The 17767-nt window shown below is 48.8% G+C and overlaps 4 protein-coding genes across 6 annotated transcripts; 3 read left to right on the forward strand and 1 right to left on the reverse strand.

Annotated features, from left to right (window-relative positions):
* Positions 1-2907: 2907 nt before the first annotated feature.
* LOC125403700 (large ribosomal subunit protein eL30) lies at positions 2908-3365 on the forward strand. Its single transcript, XM_048439266.3, is given in 2 exon segments — positions 2908-3222; positions 3224-3365. Coding segments are annotated over 2 exon segments (351 nt in total). The 5' UTR covers positions 2908-2982; the 3' UTR covers positions 3335-3365.
* Positions 3366-5443: 2078 nt separating this feature from the next.
* Positions 5444-7089, forward strand: Fitm1 (fat storage inducing transmembrane protein 1). Its single transcript, XM_048445285.3, has 2 exons — positions 5444-6105; positions 6452-7089. Exons 1-2 carry the CDS (start codon positions 5657-5659, stop codon positions 7062-7064), a joined length of 1062 nt encoding a protein of 353 aa, XP_048301242.3. The 5' UTR covers positions 5444-5656; the 3' UTR covers positions 7065-7089.
* A 2400-nt stretch (positions 7090-9489) lies between these two features.
* Psme1 (proteasome activator subunit 1) lies at positions 9490-12348 on the forward strand. Of its 2 annotated transcripts, XM_048444161.3 has the most exons (11): positions 9490-9647; positions 10412-10444; positions 10579-10641; positions 10732-10842; positions 10916-10961; positions 11077-11174; positions 11411-11479; positions 11556-11623; positions 11731-11785; positions 11859-11945; positions 12124-12348. In XM_048444161.3, exons 1-11 carry the CDS (start codon positions 9609-9611, stop codon positions 12202-12204), a joined length of 750 nt encoding a protein of 249 aa, XP_048300118.1. In that variant the 5' UTR covers positions 9490-9608; the 3' UTR covers positions 12205-12348. The 2 variants fall into 2 exon arrangements, with proteins under 2 accessions (XP_048300118.1, XP_085554661.1); XM_085698535.2 differs by lacking the exon at positions 12124-12348 and having other exon boundaries at positions 11859-12050.
* Emc9 (ER membrane protein complex subunit 9) lies at positions 12339-16049 on the reverse strand. Of its 2 annotated transcripts, none has more exons than XM_087912051.1 (5): positions 15630-16049; positions 15390-15466; positions 12896-13114; positions 12720-12814; positions 12339-12562 (listed from the first exon to the last, which is right to left on the reverse strand). In XM_087912051.1, the coding sequence occupies exons 1-5, from the start codon at positions 15709-15711 to the stop codon at positions 12382-12384; spliced, it is 654 nt and encodes a 217-aa protein (XP_087768177.1). In that variant the 5' UTR covers positions 15712-16049; the 3' UTR covers positions 12339-12381. The 2 variants fall into 2 exon arrangements, with proteins under 2 accessions (XP_087768177.1, XP_048300133.1); XM_048444176.3 differs by having other exon boundaries at positions 12896-12965; positions 15630-16041.
* Between the last annotated feature and the right edge of the window lie 1718 nt (positions 16050-17767).

Below are 17767 nucleotides of genomic sequence, written 5' to 3' on the forward strand. Positions count from 1 at the left end.
AGTGTTTTGAATCATGTTCCAATGTTAGATATTGGCTCATAGTGTAGATCCCTGAGGTCTGAATAGACCCATCAGCATTGCCCTTTGCCCAGGTCTTCACACTGAGGATTAGATTGGCCAATCAGGGCTAAGTATACTGGCCTTTCTTCCTGAGATCTTTGAAGGAGGACAGGGTGGGTAGAGCTGTTTCTTTAGCACCCTCCTGGGGTGAGTCTTTTCTCATAATTAGACTTTGGGGTTAAGAGACTATGGTCTGAGATGTAGGAGTCTCCAGAAGCTCTATATGGCCCTCCTTGCCATTGGATCCTATCATTGCTGGTGGCAGCAGCTTCAACAAGAGAGGTTAAAACAGGACCTCTCACCTTTTCACTGGCTTTGGTTTTCCCAATAAACTGTCTGTGGGAAACTGGCTCAGTGTGTCACTCTCCCCTTTTCCGTCTGAGCTCTGTTGTCATCTCACTTCAAGGAAACAGTTTTTTAAATGGGTGTGGTGACACATACTGTAATCTCAGTACTCAGAAGTGAGGACAAAAGGATCAGAAGTTGAAGGTTATCTTCAGCCTCATAATCAGCTTGAGTCTAGACTGCTACATGAGAACCTGTCTCAGAAAACCAAAATGAAAGTTTCTACAGAAAGTGTGCTACTCTCTAGAAGAAGACACTTCTCGGATGACTCAAGTGAGTGAAAATCTACAGCATTTATTAAGGCTTGTAAAAGTCTTTCCTCTCCAACACAGAAACTTTGCATCATGTAGACCTGGAGGCAGCAGACGATGAGCACATTTTCTGTTAAAGCTCAGGCATACCCGTGTCACCTCTGCTCTGGAGCTGCTCCGTACGCAGAGGACCTGAGCAGCACCAACCAGCCCGCTCACAACCCAAGTTCCTTAGGCTAGCAAGATGGCTCACCCAGTGACGGCACCTGCAACAAGACTGAAAGCTGAGCCTGATGCCTGTAGTCCATGTGGTGGGAAGGAACTGATTTTCAGAAACTGTCCTCTCACTGAGCACCCACAGACACACAAATAAGTGTAATAAAGGAACCCAAGATGGGGCCTGGAGTGATAGCTCAGCAGTTAAGAGCGCTGGCTGCTCTTCTAAAGGACCCGAATTCAGTTTCCAGCACAAACATGGCGGGTCACAACCATTCATTATGAGATCTGGTGCCCTCTTCTGGCCTGCAGTCATATGTGCAGGCAGAACACTGTATACATAATAAATAAATCTCTAAGAAAAAGAACCACAAGTCTGAGAGCCATCGAAGTCAGAGGAGATGGCATTCTTCACACACTGCGGTCTAGGTCTTTCCTCACACGTCTTGCTCTTTGAGGCAGCTTTTAAACTGAGTATGCATCGGAAGAGGTGGTCATAGACTTTAACGGCACAGAAGTGTTGGGCTGGCCTTGAACACTAGTGCTCTCTCGGTCCTCTAGCAAAGATGGCAGACACTTACCACTACACCTGTCCCAAAGCAGCTTGCCTTTAACTGACAACACTAAACCTGCTATTGATCTTAGTTCGACACCTGAAACCCATAGGAGAGACCCAACTCCGAAAAGTTGTCCTCTGACCAGCACACACTGTGTATGTGTCCACACAATAAATAGAAGTAAAATAATTGAAAACTATCCAGAGCTGAGAAGGCAGCCCTGGGTTACTTCCCATCACCAAATTAAAGTGGGTTTGGTGGCATTTGCCTCTAATCTCAGCGCTTAAGAGGTGGAAGCAGAGGAGAAGGATCACAGTTAAAGGTCCTCGCTACGGAGCAGTTTGAAGGCAGCCTGGGCTCTCATGTAGAGAGCCTGTCTCTAACAAGACAAAACCATACCAAAAACCAAACAACAAAAAAGAAAACGAACATGTTTTCCCTTGTGTATACTTTAGCTCCTTTGCCTACTGTCTTTTTATTGTGCTCAACTTCTGACCAGGATCAGTGGTTAGGAGTGCAGGCTGCTCTTCTAGACTGTCTGGGTTCAATTCTCTAAGCACCCACACAAAGCTCACAATCACTTGTAACTCCAGTTCTAAGAGAGCAAACACCTTTTTCTGGCCTCCATGGGCACCAGACACACAGTGTTGCAGGAACATACATGATCCAAAACATCCTTAAAATAAAAACAACACTTAATGAAAAGTAGCTTACAGGGGGAAAGAGTTATTTGGCTCACACTCCAAGGAGCAGCCCATCACTGAGGAAGTCAAGGCAGGAGCCATGGCGGGACGGCCCTGGCTCGTTACCTGGTTCATGTTTAGCTATTTTCCATAATTGGAGCACCTGCACAGGGAATGGTGTTGCCCAAAGTGAGCTGGGCCCTCCTGCCTTTATTTTCTAGACAATCCCCCACAGTCATGTCCACAAAACAAGCTGATCTAGGCGATTCCTTGACTGAGGTTTTCCTCTCAGATGACTCTAAGCTGTGTGAATTTGAAAACCCTAACTAGGTTAGTCCTTCTCTGTCATTTTACCCCTATGGTGAACCTATATTCCAGGGTTCCAAATCTAAAGAAAAAATTGTTAGTATTTCCAAAGACCCACAGAATATCATTCGAGACATCATACAGTCTTGTTATGAATAAATATAAATAGTACTATTAATAGTTACAGTATGGGCTGGAGAGATAGCTCAGAGGTTAAGTGCACAGGCCATTCTCCCAGAGATCCTGAGTTCAATTCCCAGCAACCACATGGTGGCTCACAACCATCTGTAATGAGATCTGGTGCCCTCTTCTGGCATAAAAGCACACATGCAGGCACAATACTATATACATATACATATATATATATATATATATATTTAATAAAATTAAAAAAATAGTTACAATACAGTGCACATAAAGTAAAAATAAATAAATAATGTGCCAGGACAAGTTCTAAAGCTACAGAGACACCCTGTCTCAAAAAAAACCAAAAGCCTTTCTCGCTCCCCGGCCATCTTGGCAGCTGGTCTTGATTGGGGCCCGTCCCGCACCTAAGGCAGGAAGATGGTGGCCGCAAAAAAGACGAAAAAGTCTCTGGAGTCGATCAACTCTCGGCTCCAGCTTGTTATGAAAAGTGGGAAGTACGTGCTGGGATACAAACAGACTCTGAAGATGATCAGACAGGGCAAAGCGAAATTGGTGATCCTCGCCAACAACTGCCCCGCCTTGAGGAAATCTGAAATAGAATATTATGCCATGTTGGCTAAAACTGGTGTCCATCACTACAGTGGCATCACTACAGTGTGAGTTGGGCACAGCGTGTAGAAAATACTACAGAGTATGCACACTGGCCATCATTGACCCAGGTGATTCTGACATTATTAGAAGCATGCCAGAACAGACTGGTGAAAAGTAAAAAGTTTTCCTTTAATAAAACTTTACCAGAGCTCCTTTTAAAAAAAATAAAAAAACAATAATAATAGAAATTTAATTCCAGAGGGGAAAAAATAACTATGGTCTCTAGAAGTATTTGTTGTTGGTTTTGATGTTTGGGGATCTTTTTGTTTGGGGGTTTGTTGTTTTAGTGTTTTTTGAGACAGCCTCACTGTAGCCCAGGCTAGCCTGGAATTCACTAGGTAGATCAGGCTGGAATGAACTTGAGTTGATCCTCCTGCCTTGAATTCCCAAGTGCTGTAATTAAAAAAACATGACACCATGTCTGGTTTTTATTGTTATTATTTATTTATTTATTAGTTATTTGAGACAGAGTTTCTCTATGTAGGCCTGGCTGTCCTGAAAATCACTATGTAGGCCAGGCTGGCCTCAAACTCAGAGATCAGCCTGCCTCTGCTTCCAGAGGGCTGGGATTAACGGAGTGCACCACCACACCCAGATTTAAATTTTTTTTAGCTAAATTTAAAATTTTTTTTACAAAGATGTTATAAATGACCAATAAAAGACCTTCAAAGCTTAAAAGCATATTGGACTGGGTGTGGTGGTGCACTTGGGGGGCTATCACAATTTCAGGCTAGCCAGGACTAGGGATAAGATTCTAAAAAAAGAAAAAGAAAGAAAAGAAAAGAGAAACAGGAAGAAATAAAAGGGCTGGAGACATAGCCCAGTTTCTCTGGATCCCACCTCCAGTAGTCTGGCCAAATGGCCCAGTGGCTAAAGGGCTTGTTGTGTGTCCCTGAAAACTTGAGTTTGATTCCCAGAACCCAATGGAAGGAAAGAACTGATTCCCAAAAGTGGTCCTCTGTATGTCCTCCATCCCCACATCTCTCATACACAAACACACACACACACACACAGTAATTAAAAAAATTTTAATGAGCATAGTGGTACATACTTGTTATCCAGCACTCAACCCTCAGGAAGGAGGTAGAAGCAGGAGGATCAGAAGTTCAGGGTCTTTTTGGTTATGTAGAAAGTTTGAGGCCAGTCTGGGAAACATGAGACCCTGCCTGCCCCCAAAGGAGGAGGAGGAGGAGAGAAAAAGAAGGGAGGATACTGGGGTACAGTTCAGTGGTAGTGTACTTGACTAGGTGATACTGGGGTACAGTTCAGTGGTAGTGTACTTGACTAGGGAGGACACTGGGGTACAGTTCAATGGTAGTGTGTTTGACTAGAATACTGGGGTACAGTTCAGTGATAGCGTGCTTGACTAGGGAGGATACTGGGGTACAGTTCAGTGGTAATGTACTTGACTAGAATACTGGGGTACACTTCAGTGGTAGTGTGCTTGACTAGGGAGGATACTGGGGTACAGTTCAGTGGTAGTGGACTTGACTAGGTGATGCTGGGATAGGAGCAGGAGCCTAGCTAAGCTGCTAGGGTCACCATAACTATGACTACCCCAGTGAATCGACTCCCATGACCTGCCTATGACACCAAACTGTGTACACACCTCACTGCTCTCAGAGCCCAAGAGAAGGACCCACATTTGGGGAAAAGATAAACTCTGCTGGTTTGTGTTAATGCCTTATGATGGCTAATCTTGGTTGTCAACTCGACTACATCTGGAATGAACTAAAACAGAAGCAGTTGGGCACACCTGTGAGGAATTTGTCTTGATTGGTTAATTTGAGGCAAGAAGATTCACCCCAAATCTGAATTTTTGGGGTTAGACGAACCACCGTAAACCTGGTCCACACCTTTTGGTGGCAGCCCACGTTAAAGGACGTGGAAGAAGAAAGCTTTCGCCTTTCGCCGGCTTGCCATCACTCTCCCTGGCAAGTTCATCTATCCTGATGATGCCGAGGCATTCTTTCCCAGGTATCAGAACCTACTTCTCGGGGACTCTCACACAGACCAAAGACCAGCTGAGCCATCCAGCCTCATGGACTGAAAAACTGCCTGTCTGGTAGCCTTTCCGTAAGGAGATAATTATTGTTGACATGAGGCAGACACAGCCTGAAAGCCACTCTAGTAAAACTCCCTCTTCATTCAGATCGATTCCATCTGCTCTGCTCCTCTAGAGAACCCTGCCTAACACTGGCATCCGAGGTTCTCTGTGGAGGAAAACAAGGTAGAGCTGAGATGAAGGTACCTGGGCTTCAGCTGGCCAAAAGAAGACAAGCAGACACGAGCTGACTGTGGACAAGGACAGCTCTGAGAAGCAAGCCTTGCTTGCCCTGAGACATGAACTGGAATGTGGCTGGAACTGAGAACCCAAAGCTAACGGGAAAGGACACAGGCTGTGTCAGGACACACTTCCACACACCCAAGGCCCAGGACCATGCTGACTGTCAGCCCTCCAACTGGCCCACTACTGCCCCCCTTCCCTGTCTGCCAGCTGCCAGCAGGGCTCTGCCCTGTGTCTACCACACCTGTCACTGCCTATCCTTGTCCGAGGGGGATGAGTATTAGCCCCTCCTCAGCCTCCCAGCGGAGCAAGCAGTTAGTGGGGAGGGGAGGGAACATGGACCGGGGACCGATGGTGGGGGCAGGGTCGGGGGCCGGGACCCGAGTCCGAGCACTGCTCGGATGCCTGGTCAAGGCGCTGCTCTGGGTGGCCTCTGCCTTACTGTATTTTGGAAGTGAACAAGCCGCGCGCCTCCTCGGCAGCCCCTGCTTACGGCGCCTCTACCACGCTTGGTTGGCAGCAGTGGTCATCTTTGGGCCCCTTCTGCAGTTTCATGTCAACTCCCGGACGATCTTCGCTAGCCACGGCAACTTCTTCAACATGTGAGTCCACTGGAGTCCACGGGAGCTGGCTCCCTATACTCTCAGATCCCAGCTTCCTTCTCCAGGCCTCTCTGTTCTGTTGCCAGTCGGAACACTAAAAATAGGCTAGGAGGTTGAGAAGGTCGGGGGAGAAAAGGGAGGAGGAGAGGAACAGAGCCTCGGGGTGCAAGGGAAGGAAAGAACTGAAAGGAAATGTGGACCCTAGAATGTCAGTGGTCCTCTAAGGAGCCGGGCAATGTGGAAATGGTGGGGGTTGGAAAGAGAACTAGTGGTGGGGTGTGGAACACAGATCAAGGTAGGGAGATAGGACTGGGGCTCAACTTGCTTTCCCTCTTTCTGTCCACAGAAAGTTTGTGAATTCAGCATGGGGCTGGACATGTACCTTCTTGGGGGGTTTTGTGTTGCTGGTGGTGTTCCTGGCTACACGACGCGTGGCAGTGACGGCCAGGCACCTGAGCCGACTGGTGGTGGGGGCAGCTGTCTGGCGGGGGGCCGGCCGGGCCTTCCTACTCATCGAGGACCTGACCGGTTCCTGCTTCGAGCCTCTGCCCCAGGGCCTACTGCTGCATGAGTTGCCTGACCGCAGGAGCTGCCTGGCAGCCGGCCACCAGTGGCGAGGCTACACTGTCTCCTCCCACACCTTCCTGCTCACCTTCTGCTGCCTCCTCATGGCTGAGGAAGCCGCTGTATTTGCCAAGTACCTGGCCCACGGGCTACCAGCTGGGGCCCCCCTGCGCCTTGTTTTCCTACTCAATGTGCTATTGCTGGGCCTCTGGAACTTCTTGCTGCTCTGCACCGTCATCTACTTCCATCAGTATACCCACAAGGTGGTGGGCGCAGCAGTAGGCACGTTTGCCTGGTACCTTACCTATGGTAGCTGGTACCACCAGCCCTGGTCTCCTGGGATCCCAGGCCATGGGCTTTTCCCCCGAGCCCGCTCAATCCGCAAACATAACTGAAAGAAATAAAAGCATACTAGGCCTGGCTCTGGCTCTTCTTGTTCTTGTCAGGTCTAGAGAGGGTGGGAGGGGTAAGAGAATAATCTGATAGATGCTTGCGTTCCCTCCTCATCATTCCCTGAATGTCGTTGACCTTGAATGTGTTTTCTTGTACTTGACTTTCTTTTGGGTTTCCTAGTCTGCAGACTTCCAGCTTTCTGGACCCGTGATGTCAAGGGATGGTTCTACCGAGGCCGGTAATTGCCCTTAGGTGTGTTTATAACCTTTCCGTTGGCAGATGCTTCATCTCCAACCTGGTTACTTCGTTTTTTTCCTGCCTCCGTCACAGACTCCTGATTTCCTTAGGAGCCTGCCTATCTGGGCAGCTCATGCCAGGACCTTCCCTACCTCTGTCTCATAAGGATGGCACACTCATTCATTTCACAAAGGTGTGTTAAACCAGGCATAGTTCTGTGCCGTGTGAGCAAAACAAACAAGGCTTCTGCTGCTCAGAAGCAGATTAGCTCTGGAAAAAGCAAAAGAGAAACACACAAGTAGCAAACGCTTGATGGTGCTTGTTCACGTCAGGCCCTGTTCTAAGAGTGTATGTATTACTTATATAAATGAATACATTTAGAGGCCAGGGGAATGGTTCGGCGGATGCAGTGCTTGCTGTGCTAGCCTAGGGACCAGAGTTTGGTTATTCAGAGCCCAGGTAATAAGCTGGGCTGGCAGCATGCATCTATCATCCCGGTACAGCAGAGGCAGAAGCAGGAAAATTCCTGGAGGTTGCTAACCAGCTAGTGTAGCTTAGGGGTGAGCTCCGGGTTGGTATGAGAGCCTTTTTTCAATAAGTGAGATGAGGGAGGGGCGAGGAAGACACCATTCACCTCTAGCTTTCATGGATTCATGTGTATGCATGTACTCTCATGTACATACACACACATGGCTTCCATAGATTCATGTGTGTGCATGCACTCTCATGTACACATGCACACAGACAGTTTTAACCCCCACAACATCCCAGTGAGATAAGTTCAGTAGTGTTCCTATTGTGAATTTTTTTAATATGCATAGGTGTTTTTACTGTATGTGTGCGTGTGAACATATCCATGGAGGTCAGAGAAGGCATTGGATCCTCGGGAACTGGAGTTACAGGCAGTTGTGAGCTGCCATGTGTCTGATCAATGAGAACTGATCAGAAGCACTCTGGAAGAGCAGCCAGTTCTCTTAACCACTGAGCCACCTCCCATCATCCACCATTTTTTGTTTGTTTGTTTTTTATTTTTCCAGACAGGGCTTCTCTGTGTAGCCCTGGCTGTCCTGGAACTCGTTCTATAGACCAGGCTGGCCTCCAACTTGGAGGTCCACCTGCCTCTGCTTCCAGAATGCTGGGATTAAAGACCTGTGCCACCACCTCCTGGCTCCAAGCCTGGTTTTTGATCAACATTAAAAAAAATAAATAAAAGTTGAAAAAAATAAAAGTGACGTGTGAAAATTACATGTAACTCAAAATCTCGGGTCCATAAGTTAGGTTTTATTGAAACTCACCCACACTAATTCATTCCATGGGCTGCTTGCCTCTTGCAGTACCAGAGTTGAGCTGCTACAGACATAGTAACACTTCTCAAACCTAACTAGCCATCACCAACCCCTTACAGAAAAAGCTTGTCTGACCCTGTTCAAACCACTATATTATCCCCTCTCAAAAACAAAAATGGCTAATGTCAGAGTCGCGGGTGCTGCGAGGTACTGAAACAGGACGGCTTGTAAGAAACTGGACAGGGAAGGTACTTTCTGAAAGATGACGGTGGGAAATTCTCTCTGAAAAATTGACATCCAAAATGAGTGAGGACATTGAGGGAAGAGTGTTGCAGGTTTCCCAAGGGCTGAGCCCTTGACCTGGAATAAACACTACCTACAAGTATTTGCTTGTGTAATGAGTGAGTGTGGAAAGCAACAGACCGTCAACTGGAAGGGGACAGGTGATTGTGAAAGAAAGGTTTTTGGGTTTTATCATAAAGACCTGACTCCCTGCTGTCGGGGGATGGTTCATAGGGTAATAGAGTGTGCCACAATGGTTTTGTGCGGAAAAGGATAGTGCCAGTGTCTCAGCGTGGTCGTTTGGTGAGCAGGAGTATGCTGGCGAAATCAAGGGACCATTCCGGCAAGGAGAGAAGAGACCAGGTCTTGCTCCAAATCAGAAAAGACTTAAAACCTCCAAGTAAGGCTTATTACTGCCCTGGCCCTAGTAGAAGTAGGGGGCGACCGGAAATGGAAGGCGGGGGTGGGAAGGGGTGGGAAGGGGCAGAGGTGCTGGCGCTGGCAGGCGGGCTCTGGGAGGCGGGCCTGGGCGCCGAGGGGGAGAGCCCCGAGTGCTGGGCGGAAGCGCTTCTCGGGCTGCTGGAGGAGCCCCCGCCCCTCAGGCTGTCCCCGCCTCCTCCAGTCCCTCCACTCCCCAAGCCAAGGAAGACTGTGCAGGTTTCGAGCTCTGCTTTCGCTTTCCCTTCCCGCTGCCCACTCCTGGTTCCTCGTGCGGCACTTAGCCCCCCGCCCGCTCCGACCATGGCCACACTGAGGGTCCATCCTGAAGCCCAAGCCAAGGTAAGTGCTGCGGGTTCGAGTTCGGATGAGAGGCATTAGAGAGGCGTGGCTCGGAGCGGACCAGGGTTCCGGGGATCAGCTCCTAGCCCCCACATCTGAGTCGGGGGTCTGCTCCCTAGCCTGCAGCCAGAAGCACCTGATCCGCTGGGAGTAGGTGAGGCGGCTGTGGTCCAGTGGGGTGAAATGAAGCCGAGAGCAAGTGTGAAGTCTCCTGGCTTGGGGCCCGGACTACACGCAGAGACAGGGAAAGGGACTTGCCCCGGCCACTTCGAGATCTTTGACTCAGTTCAGGAAGGACATACGCCTGCTCCCTGCCTTTGCCCACTGGCTTAGGGTTTTGTTTTGTTCGAGACAGGGTCTCTTTATTATGTAGCCCCGGCTGTCCGAAACTCTTTATGTAGATCAGGCTGGGCTCGATCGAAATCACAGAGACCCACCTGACTTTACCTCTCCAGTGCTGGTGTTAAAGGCGTGCATGGTGTACCACGCCCGGTCAGAGGGCTTTCTTATCTCTCCTTACACAACTCTGGTGACCTAAGGGATGTTCTCCCCAAATCCAGCCCCCATGGGGATCCACTGAACTCTCCCCAGATGAGGTGTGCTGAAAACTACCACACCACCTGAGACCACCCTACACAGGGAGGGACCCATCTCTCTTCAGGAGTGGCCTTAGAGGGATCCACTCCTCTATTCCCAAAAGGGAACTGCCCTCAAATGAAGTGGCCCTAAAGCTAGGTTTCTGAAGGGTTGCCTGTACCCTACAGGTGGATGTGTTCCGCGAAGACCTGTGTAGCAAGGTAAGACCTACAGTCATCGGCAACCCTGTCCAGCTGCTACTGCTGCGCCCTTCCTTGTTGGGCGGTGTGAGCCCTTACTTCACTAGGAAAGGGCATTTGATTATGACCCCATCTTCCTCCACCACCTCATACAGACAGAAAACCTGCTTGGGAGCTATTTTCCCAAGAAGATCGCAGAGCTGGATGCATTCTTAAAGGTACAGGGTCCTGCAGGGACTCAAGAGGGGGCCTGGGATGAGGGTGTGATGAGATGAGAGGAACACCCTCATCTCCAGCTCTACCACTAGGAGCCAGATCTCAATGAAGCCAACCTGAGCAATCTGAAGGCTCCATTGGACATCCCCATACCTGATCCAGTCAAGGAGAAAGAGAAGGAGGAGCGGAAGAAGCAACAGGAGGCAAGCTGGGAGACCTGGGAGGTGGGCCAACCATAGAGAAAACCCGGCCTCAGTCCTGACTTCCTCCCCACAGAAGGAAGAGAAGGATGAGAAGAAGAAAGGGGAAGATGAAGAAAAAGGTACCTGAACCCAGGCAGAGACAGGCTTGTGTCTCCCAACTTCCCGCTTGCCTTCTACACTCCGCTTTCTAGCCCTCAGAAGCTCGATTATTAACTGACCCATTGCACACTCTAGGTCCTCCCTGTGGCCCAGTGAACTGCAATGAGAAGATTGTGGTTCTCCTGCAGCGCCTAAAGCCTGAGATCAAGGATGTCATTGAGCAACTCAATCTGGTGAGTTCTGCTTTCATCCATGCTTCAGCATTGTCCTCTTGGTCCCAGCCAATTAGGACAATGGTACATAGGAGAGGGCAGAGCAAGTGAGCCAGCCTTGGGCTCAGCATGGACCTGGCACTCCTCCATCCACTGTGGGCAGACAAGGGAAGAATAGGAACCTGGGACTTGGGATGTGTATATGGAGGGGAAGGAAGGGAGGTGGTAATAAACCCGATACCTTCCTTTGCACCAAGGTCACTACCTGGCTGCAACTACAGATACCTCGGATAGAGGATGGGAATAACTTTGGAGTGGCTGTCCAGGTAAGAGCACCGCCCCTCAATCCTACACAGCCTTCCCGGGTAGCCCATGCTTCCTTCACACTTCTTTCTTTCCCAGGAGAAGGTGTTTGAGCTGATGACCAGCCTTCACACCAAGCTGGAGGGCTTCCACACTCAAATCTCTAAGTGAGTTGCCTGGCCACCACACCCCCAGCTCACTCTGCCTTTGGGGATAGGTCTGGGCTGCTTCCTTTTGTTCCCTACTCCATGCACACTGCTTCCACTTCCCACAGGTACTTCTCAGAGAGGGGCGACGCAGTGGCCAAAGCAGCCAAACAGCCCCACGTGGTAGGTGAGGCCCAGGTCAGGTTAAGCTGGGGAAGACACATTTCAAGCCGGGCCTAACGCTGGGTTTCTGCAGGGTGATTATCGGCAGCTGGTGCACGAGCTGGACGAGGCAGAGTACCAGGACATCCGGCTGATGGTCATGGAGATCCGTAATGCTTATGTGAGAAGGGGAGAGGAGGGCAGGGGTGGGCAGAAGCACCTGTCTCAGGCCATCCAGTTTCTGACCAAGCAGACTTGGGATGGAGGATGACAAGATCAGCCTTTCCAAAGCTAGAACTAGGACATAGAGCCACTGGGGGCCGGTGGCTGACCTCCACCACTCCACCATGATCCTATAGGCTGTGTTATACGACATCATCCTGAAGAACTTTGAGAAGCTCAAGAAGCCCCGTGGAGAAACAAAGGGAATGATCTATTGAGCCCCCTCTCTCATTCTGTGATGGGGTACAATAGAGACCTTCCTGCTCTTCACCAGGAATTATAGACTGTACCCAATCTTCTTCCTGCTGGGGTTTCCCCCTTATTCTGCCTCCCAAACACAATAAATATATGGTTGCCCAGCAGCCTATCTCTTTATTGTACTCTGACCCTCTGGTTCAGGCATTTCCACTGGTGGGACCGCTCCACTGGGAGATCTGAGTGTTAAGCTGCTGGTTGGTCCAGTCCTGCCGAATGTCATCAAGATGGCAGTCAAAGTCCACAAGGTGGTGGTGGGCCTGGCCCTCCAGCAGAGCTCCCACCATCTGTCTTGACTCTTCCCAGTCTCTCCACATCACTCTGAAATTAAAGCAAAGCAACCATGGAGGCCAAACAGTGGGGCCAGACCCAGACTTAAAGAATTATGTCTAAAGAAGCCACAGGGCAGGACCAAGGACAAAGGAGGCCTGGGGAGCCTTGGACTTCCAAGAAGCGATGGAGGTAGTGGGGCACTCACAAGTTCTTGTCCTTGGGCACCCATCGAAGACCTTGGTTCTCCAGGACAATGACTGGAGGTACACGAGGCCGAGTCACCAATTTCTTATTATCCAGCTGAGAGGATAAAGGGGTGAGAGTCTCAAGATGCCCTCCCCACTTCCTCTCCACCTCCCCACTGGAAAGCCCAAGTCTCACCATAATAAGCACTGCATCAGGGAAGAATTCTGCAATTCGCCCGGCGATTTTCAAGGCCAGAATCCCGGGGCTGTGTAGGGGGAAGATCAGAGGAGTGAGGAGCCAACTGAGGGCAGACCCAGGTCTCCTCCCAGGTCTCACAGATGCGCACAGCTGTAGCCTTTCCCCCCGCAGCTGTCCTGGGAGTGTGGGGCCTGCTTGATGCACGACTGCTTGATGCTTGAACGCTGTGGGAAACGTGCTCAGATTCTGCTGATGAGAGTGGAAATCTAAAGTAGGCTTTGAGGAAGGCAATTTGCCTTAATCATCCAAATTAAAACCAAGAGGGCTGAATCAATGGCTCGGGTTAAGAGTACTAACTACTCTTCCGGAGGACTTAGGTTTGAATCTCAGCATCCACATGGCAGTTTACGACCAGTCCCAGGGGATTCAACGTCCTCTTCTGGCCTCTTGGGGCACTGCATGCATGTGGTATATAAATATAACGTGATGTATACAGTAAGGGCAGACCACAAAAATAATTTACTGGGTGGGAAGATAGGGATCAGCAAAAGTGGAGAAGAGGAACTGGGTAGGGTACTAGGGGAAGGACAGTTAATAATAAAAATATGGGGGCTGGAGAGATGGCTCAGGGGTTAAGAGCACTGGTTGCTTTTCCAGAGGACCAGGGTTCCAGTACCCATTTGGCAGCTCACAGTTGTCTGTAATTCCGGTGCCAGGAGATCTGGCACCCCCACACATATATATGCAGGCAAAACACCAATGCACATAAAAATAAAATATGATCTGGGGGTGGCGCACACCTTTAATCCCAGCCCTCAGGAGGCAGAGGCAGGCAAATCTCTGTGAGTTTGAGGCCAGCTTGGTCTACAGGGAGTTCCAGGACGGTGAGGGCTACACAGAGAAACCCTGTCGTGAAAAACAAACAGAAGTATGTATGAAAATGCCACAGTGGAACCATTTGCTTTATATGCTGATACAATAATTTAGGCAGTCCCTAGGAGCCACCATGAAGTTTTGCTGGGTCTACCCAACTCTCTGAGGCCTGAATCAGAAAGGCAAAACTTTTTTTTGTTTCTTTGGATGTTGGCCAGAACCTAAGTGCCTTTTCTGACACTTTGGGCTTCCTTTCTCTACAACTCGGCATCCACTGCTTCTCTGCAACAATTCTGGCCTCCATGCTGGTTTCACACGGGTATGACTTAAAAGCAGTTTGCTTGCTCTGGGTCTTTTCAACTCTAATAAAACTGTTCTTAAGTTTTTAAAATTCTTTTATTAATAACACTAAAAAAACCCAAGAGAGAACCCCGATTTCCTCTGTATCAACTGGCTACCATGACCAAAACAGACCCAGATGACATTGCTTGGTGTTCACGTACAACGATGGGCCTTCAGGGGCTCTCCCACCTTCTTACTGCAAGCATCCAGCTTTGAGAGATTTCACACAGCTCTAACAACTTGTCAGACACCTAAAGATGGGTCAGTGTTGGGCAAGGCCACACCTTGCTCCTGCCTGCCTAGATACGCATACCCTTGTCCCTCTCTTAAAACTTTAATCTCTCTTCGTGACCCAGAAGTCAGACTTGGGAAGAGTAGCAGTGTCTCACTGGGGCTTTGTCCTCTTTCTAGTATGGCCATATTAAATAAATATTTTTTCTTCTTTCCACTAAAAAAACAAAAACAAAACATTATTTTTAGCTGGGCATCGTGGTACACACCTTTAATCCCAGCACTCAGGAGGCAGAGGCAGGTGAATCACTGAGTTTGAGGTCAGCCTGATCTACAGAGTTAGTTCCAAGACAGCCAGAGCTACACAAATATATATATATATATATATATATATATATATATATATATATATATATATACACACACACACACACACACACACACACACACACACATATGGTTATTTTTTTTTAAGATGAGCTAGACCTTGAGATGGAACATCAAAAGTATTAAGTTCGGGGAGGGAAAGCAAATTACAGTAGATCTTAGTCCATATCAAAATCAAATGTATTTTGATTTTGTCTGTAGTCTGTAGTATATATTTATAAAGTGGTGAGCTTTCTTTTCTTTCTTTCTTTTTTTTTTTTTTTTTTCCCCTTCGAGGCAAGGTTTTCTCTGTATCCCTGGCTGTCCTGGATCTCCCTCTGTAAACCAGGCTGGAACTCACAGAGATCTGCCTGTCTCTGCTCCCCAGAGTGCTGGGATTAAAGGCAAGCACCACCACATACCGGTTTAAAAGTGGTGGGCTTTTTAAGTCGCTAGTCGCACTTCCTCAGTTCTTACAGAACCTGGGAAGCACCAGACTGTTATGTCCCACCTCCACTGCAGGAACCTTTGACGGCCATATTCATCTCTGGTATTTTCTTACTCCAGTACTCACTTGATTAAAGAAAAAAATAAAAGGAATGACGCTGGTCTGCCTATCTGCACCTCACCCACACCTGCCACAATCATCTGCCTTCTCGACCCGAGCTACCCAACCTACCTCTGATCGTCCAAAGCTGCATTGGCGTGGTAGTACCCAGCTACTACCAGACCGGCCTGTGCACCCCACACATCCACCTGTCGTGAGAAATGGGCCATCAGTAAATAAATCAATGATTCAGGTTCTGTGGGTGCATACTGAGGACAGAGGGTCGAGCATGCATTTAGGCTGAGGGTCCTAAAGAATGGGGGCTGGGGAGGGCGGTGAGTAGGGATGGGGGCGGGGTTCTCGAGGCCACACCTGATTGAGCGCAACCTCCAGCATGACGGAAAGGGCCAGGTGGCTGTGGAAGAGGGGCACACAGTCGGTGAGGCAGAGGCATTCTCCCGACCGCGGCGCGGGAGCCAGCAACAACCCGTTGACAGCAGCGTATGGGTACCGGGAGGCGTGCAGGCACATCTTCCCGTAGGCCCGGGCGGAAATCTCCACCTCCCCCATAGCGAACCGTGCCTCTCGGCACGCAGAACCCCAACCAGTGTGGCTTCCCAACCACGGCAAGCGAGTTGTGCCTCCACACTTAGGTCTAAGTTGCCTCTAACACCTGCCCTCAACACGATCCAGAATTCGGTCCAGAAACTACCTGAGGAACCGAGCCCCGCCTCCTCTAAACACTCCCGGGCAGGCGCACTTGCTCGCAGACCTGCTCCGGATCGTCCTCATATAAGCTCCGCCTCCATAGTGCTCTCTGATAGGACAAGACGTTCTAAATTCGTCCAATCAAGAATTTTAAAATTTGTCTTGGCTTGCCTTGGCCTAAAGCGAACTGAAAAGAACGCATCAGGCAAAAGCTTATTAGCTAAACTACCCGGTTTATACTTTGGATTTTGTTTTGTTCTAAGGAGGGAAGACAAAGTCTCGGCCTAGGCCGACCTCAAACTCACGGTTGCTTCTGCCTCCATATCTCAAGTGAAAACCCTAGGTTTACAGACCCCGCCATCACACCCTGTTCCAATTTGTGTGGGTTATTGCAGGTTGGTTTAGCCGGTTTACCAGCTCTTTCTGAACCTTAAGGCTTTGGGCAGACAGCTAGGTTGGAGGGCTGGCCCCTAGCTGGGTGTTCTGGAGAAATTTGGGGACAAAACTGTTCGCCTTAGCCAGGCAGTGGTGGCGTATGCCTTTAATCCCAACACTTGGGAGGCAGAGGCAGGCGGATCTCTGTGAGTTCAAAGCCAGCCTGGTCTACAAAATGAGTTCCTGGACAGGATTCAAAGCTACACAGAGAAATCCTGTCTTGAAAAACTAAAAACAAAACAAACAAAAAACCCGTTCGCCTTGCTCCAACTATAGGAGTGGGCCTGCGCCACAGATAACCAGAAGCCAAGCCTTCCTAACCTTAAGCGCTGGCCTTTGGCTTCCTTAATGTAGTGCAGCACCTTTAAGGCAAAGTACAAGTCAACAACCCTTTAAGGATAAATTATGTGCACTGAATTCCAAACTGAAACTGATAAGAATGCAGCAGATTCTTTTGACATATTTTAAAACAGGGCACGAGCTTGAATTTAAACGTCCCTTGGAGTCTATAACCGGCCACACAGCAGAGGCCTCCACCGCCTCAGAAGTGAATCCTAAACTGCAATCCCATCACTCAGAGGGTGGAGGCAGGGGAACAAGAGTTCAAGTTAGCATTAGCCACACGGTGCCTTTGAGGCCAGCCTTGGCTATGAAAAAACTTGTCCAAAAACAGTCTCAAAAAACATGACTGGAGGGAGCTGGAGAGATGGCTCAGCGGTTAAGAGCATTGCCTGCTCTTCCTGAGTTCAATTCCCAGCAACCACATGGTGGCTCACGACCATCTGAAATGAGATCTGACGCCCTCTTCTGGCCTGCAGGCAGACACACACACAGAATATTGTATACATAATAAATAAATAAAATATTAAAAAAAAACCATGACTGGAGAGCTAACTCAGCAGTCAAGACACAACTTCAAAACTTCTGCTTCTAGCACCCCTATCAGGGGGCTCACAGGCACCTGTGAACTACAGCTTCAGGGGATCCAGCGCTATCTTCAGGTCTTTATAGGCACCAGCACACACATGGAATACATGCACACATGCACACACACATGTACATACACAATTTTTAAAAAAATTTAAAAAAAAACAAGAAAAATACCCAAATCTCAACAGATGTAAAAACAGAAATTGATTGGGGGAGGGCAAAAGATAAAAAGGCAACTCCCACACCCCAAATAATGCCCATGGATGGTAACATGTTCTCATTTAATGCCTTTTTAAGACCTTCCTCTCTGCCAGCACTGAAAAATCTCAGGATCTCATTTGCCCTCCAAGCTTGTTTTCAACTCTACAACTGTTCTTAATTCCCACATAAAGCCATAAAGCTTCCCTGTTTATCCAAAGCCTAATGCCCCCTCCAAC

Source organism: Myodes glareolus, chromosome 12 (assembly GCF_982192425.1).
Source record: "Myodes glareolus chromosome 12, mMyoGla1.1, whole genome shotgun sequence".
NCBI lineage: Eukaryota > Metazoa > Chordata > Mammalia > Rodentia > Cricetidae > Myodes > Myodes glareolus.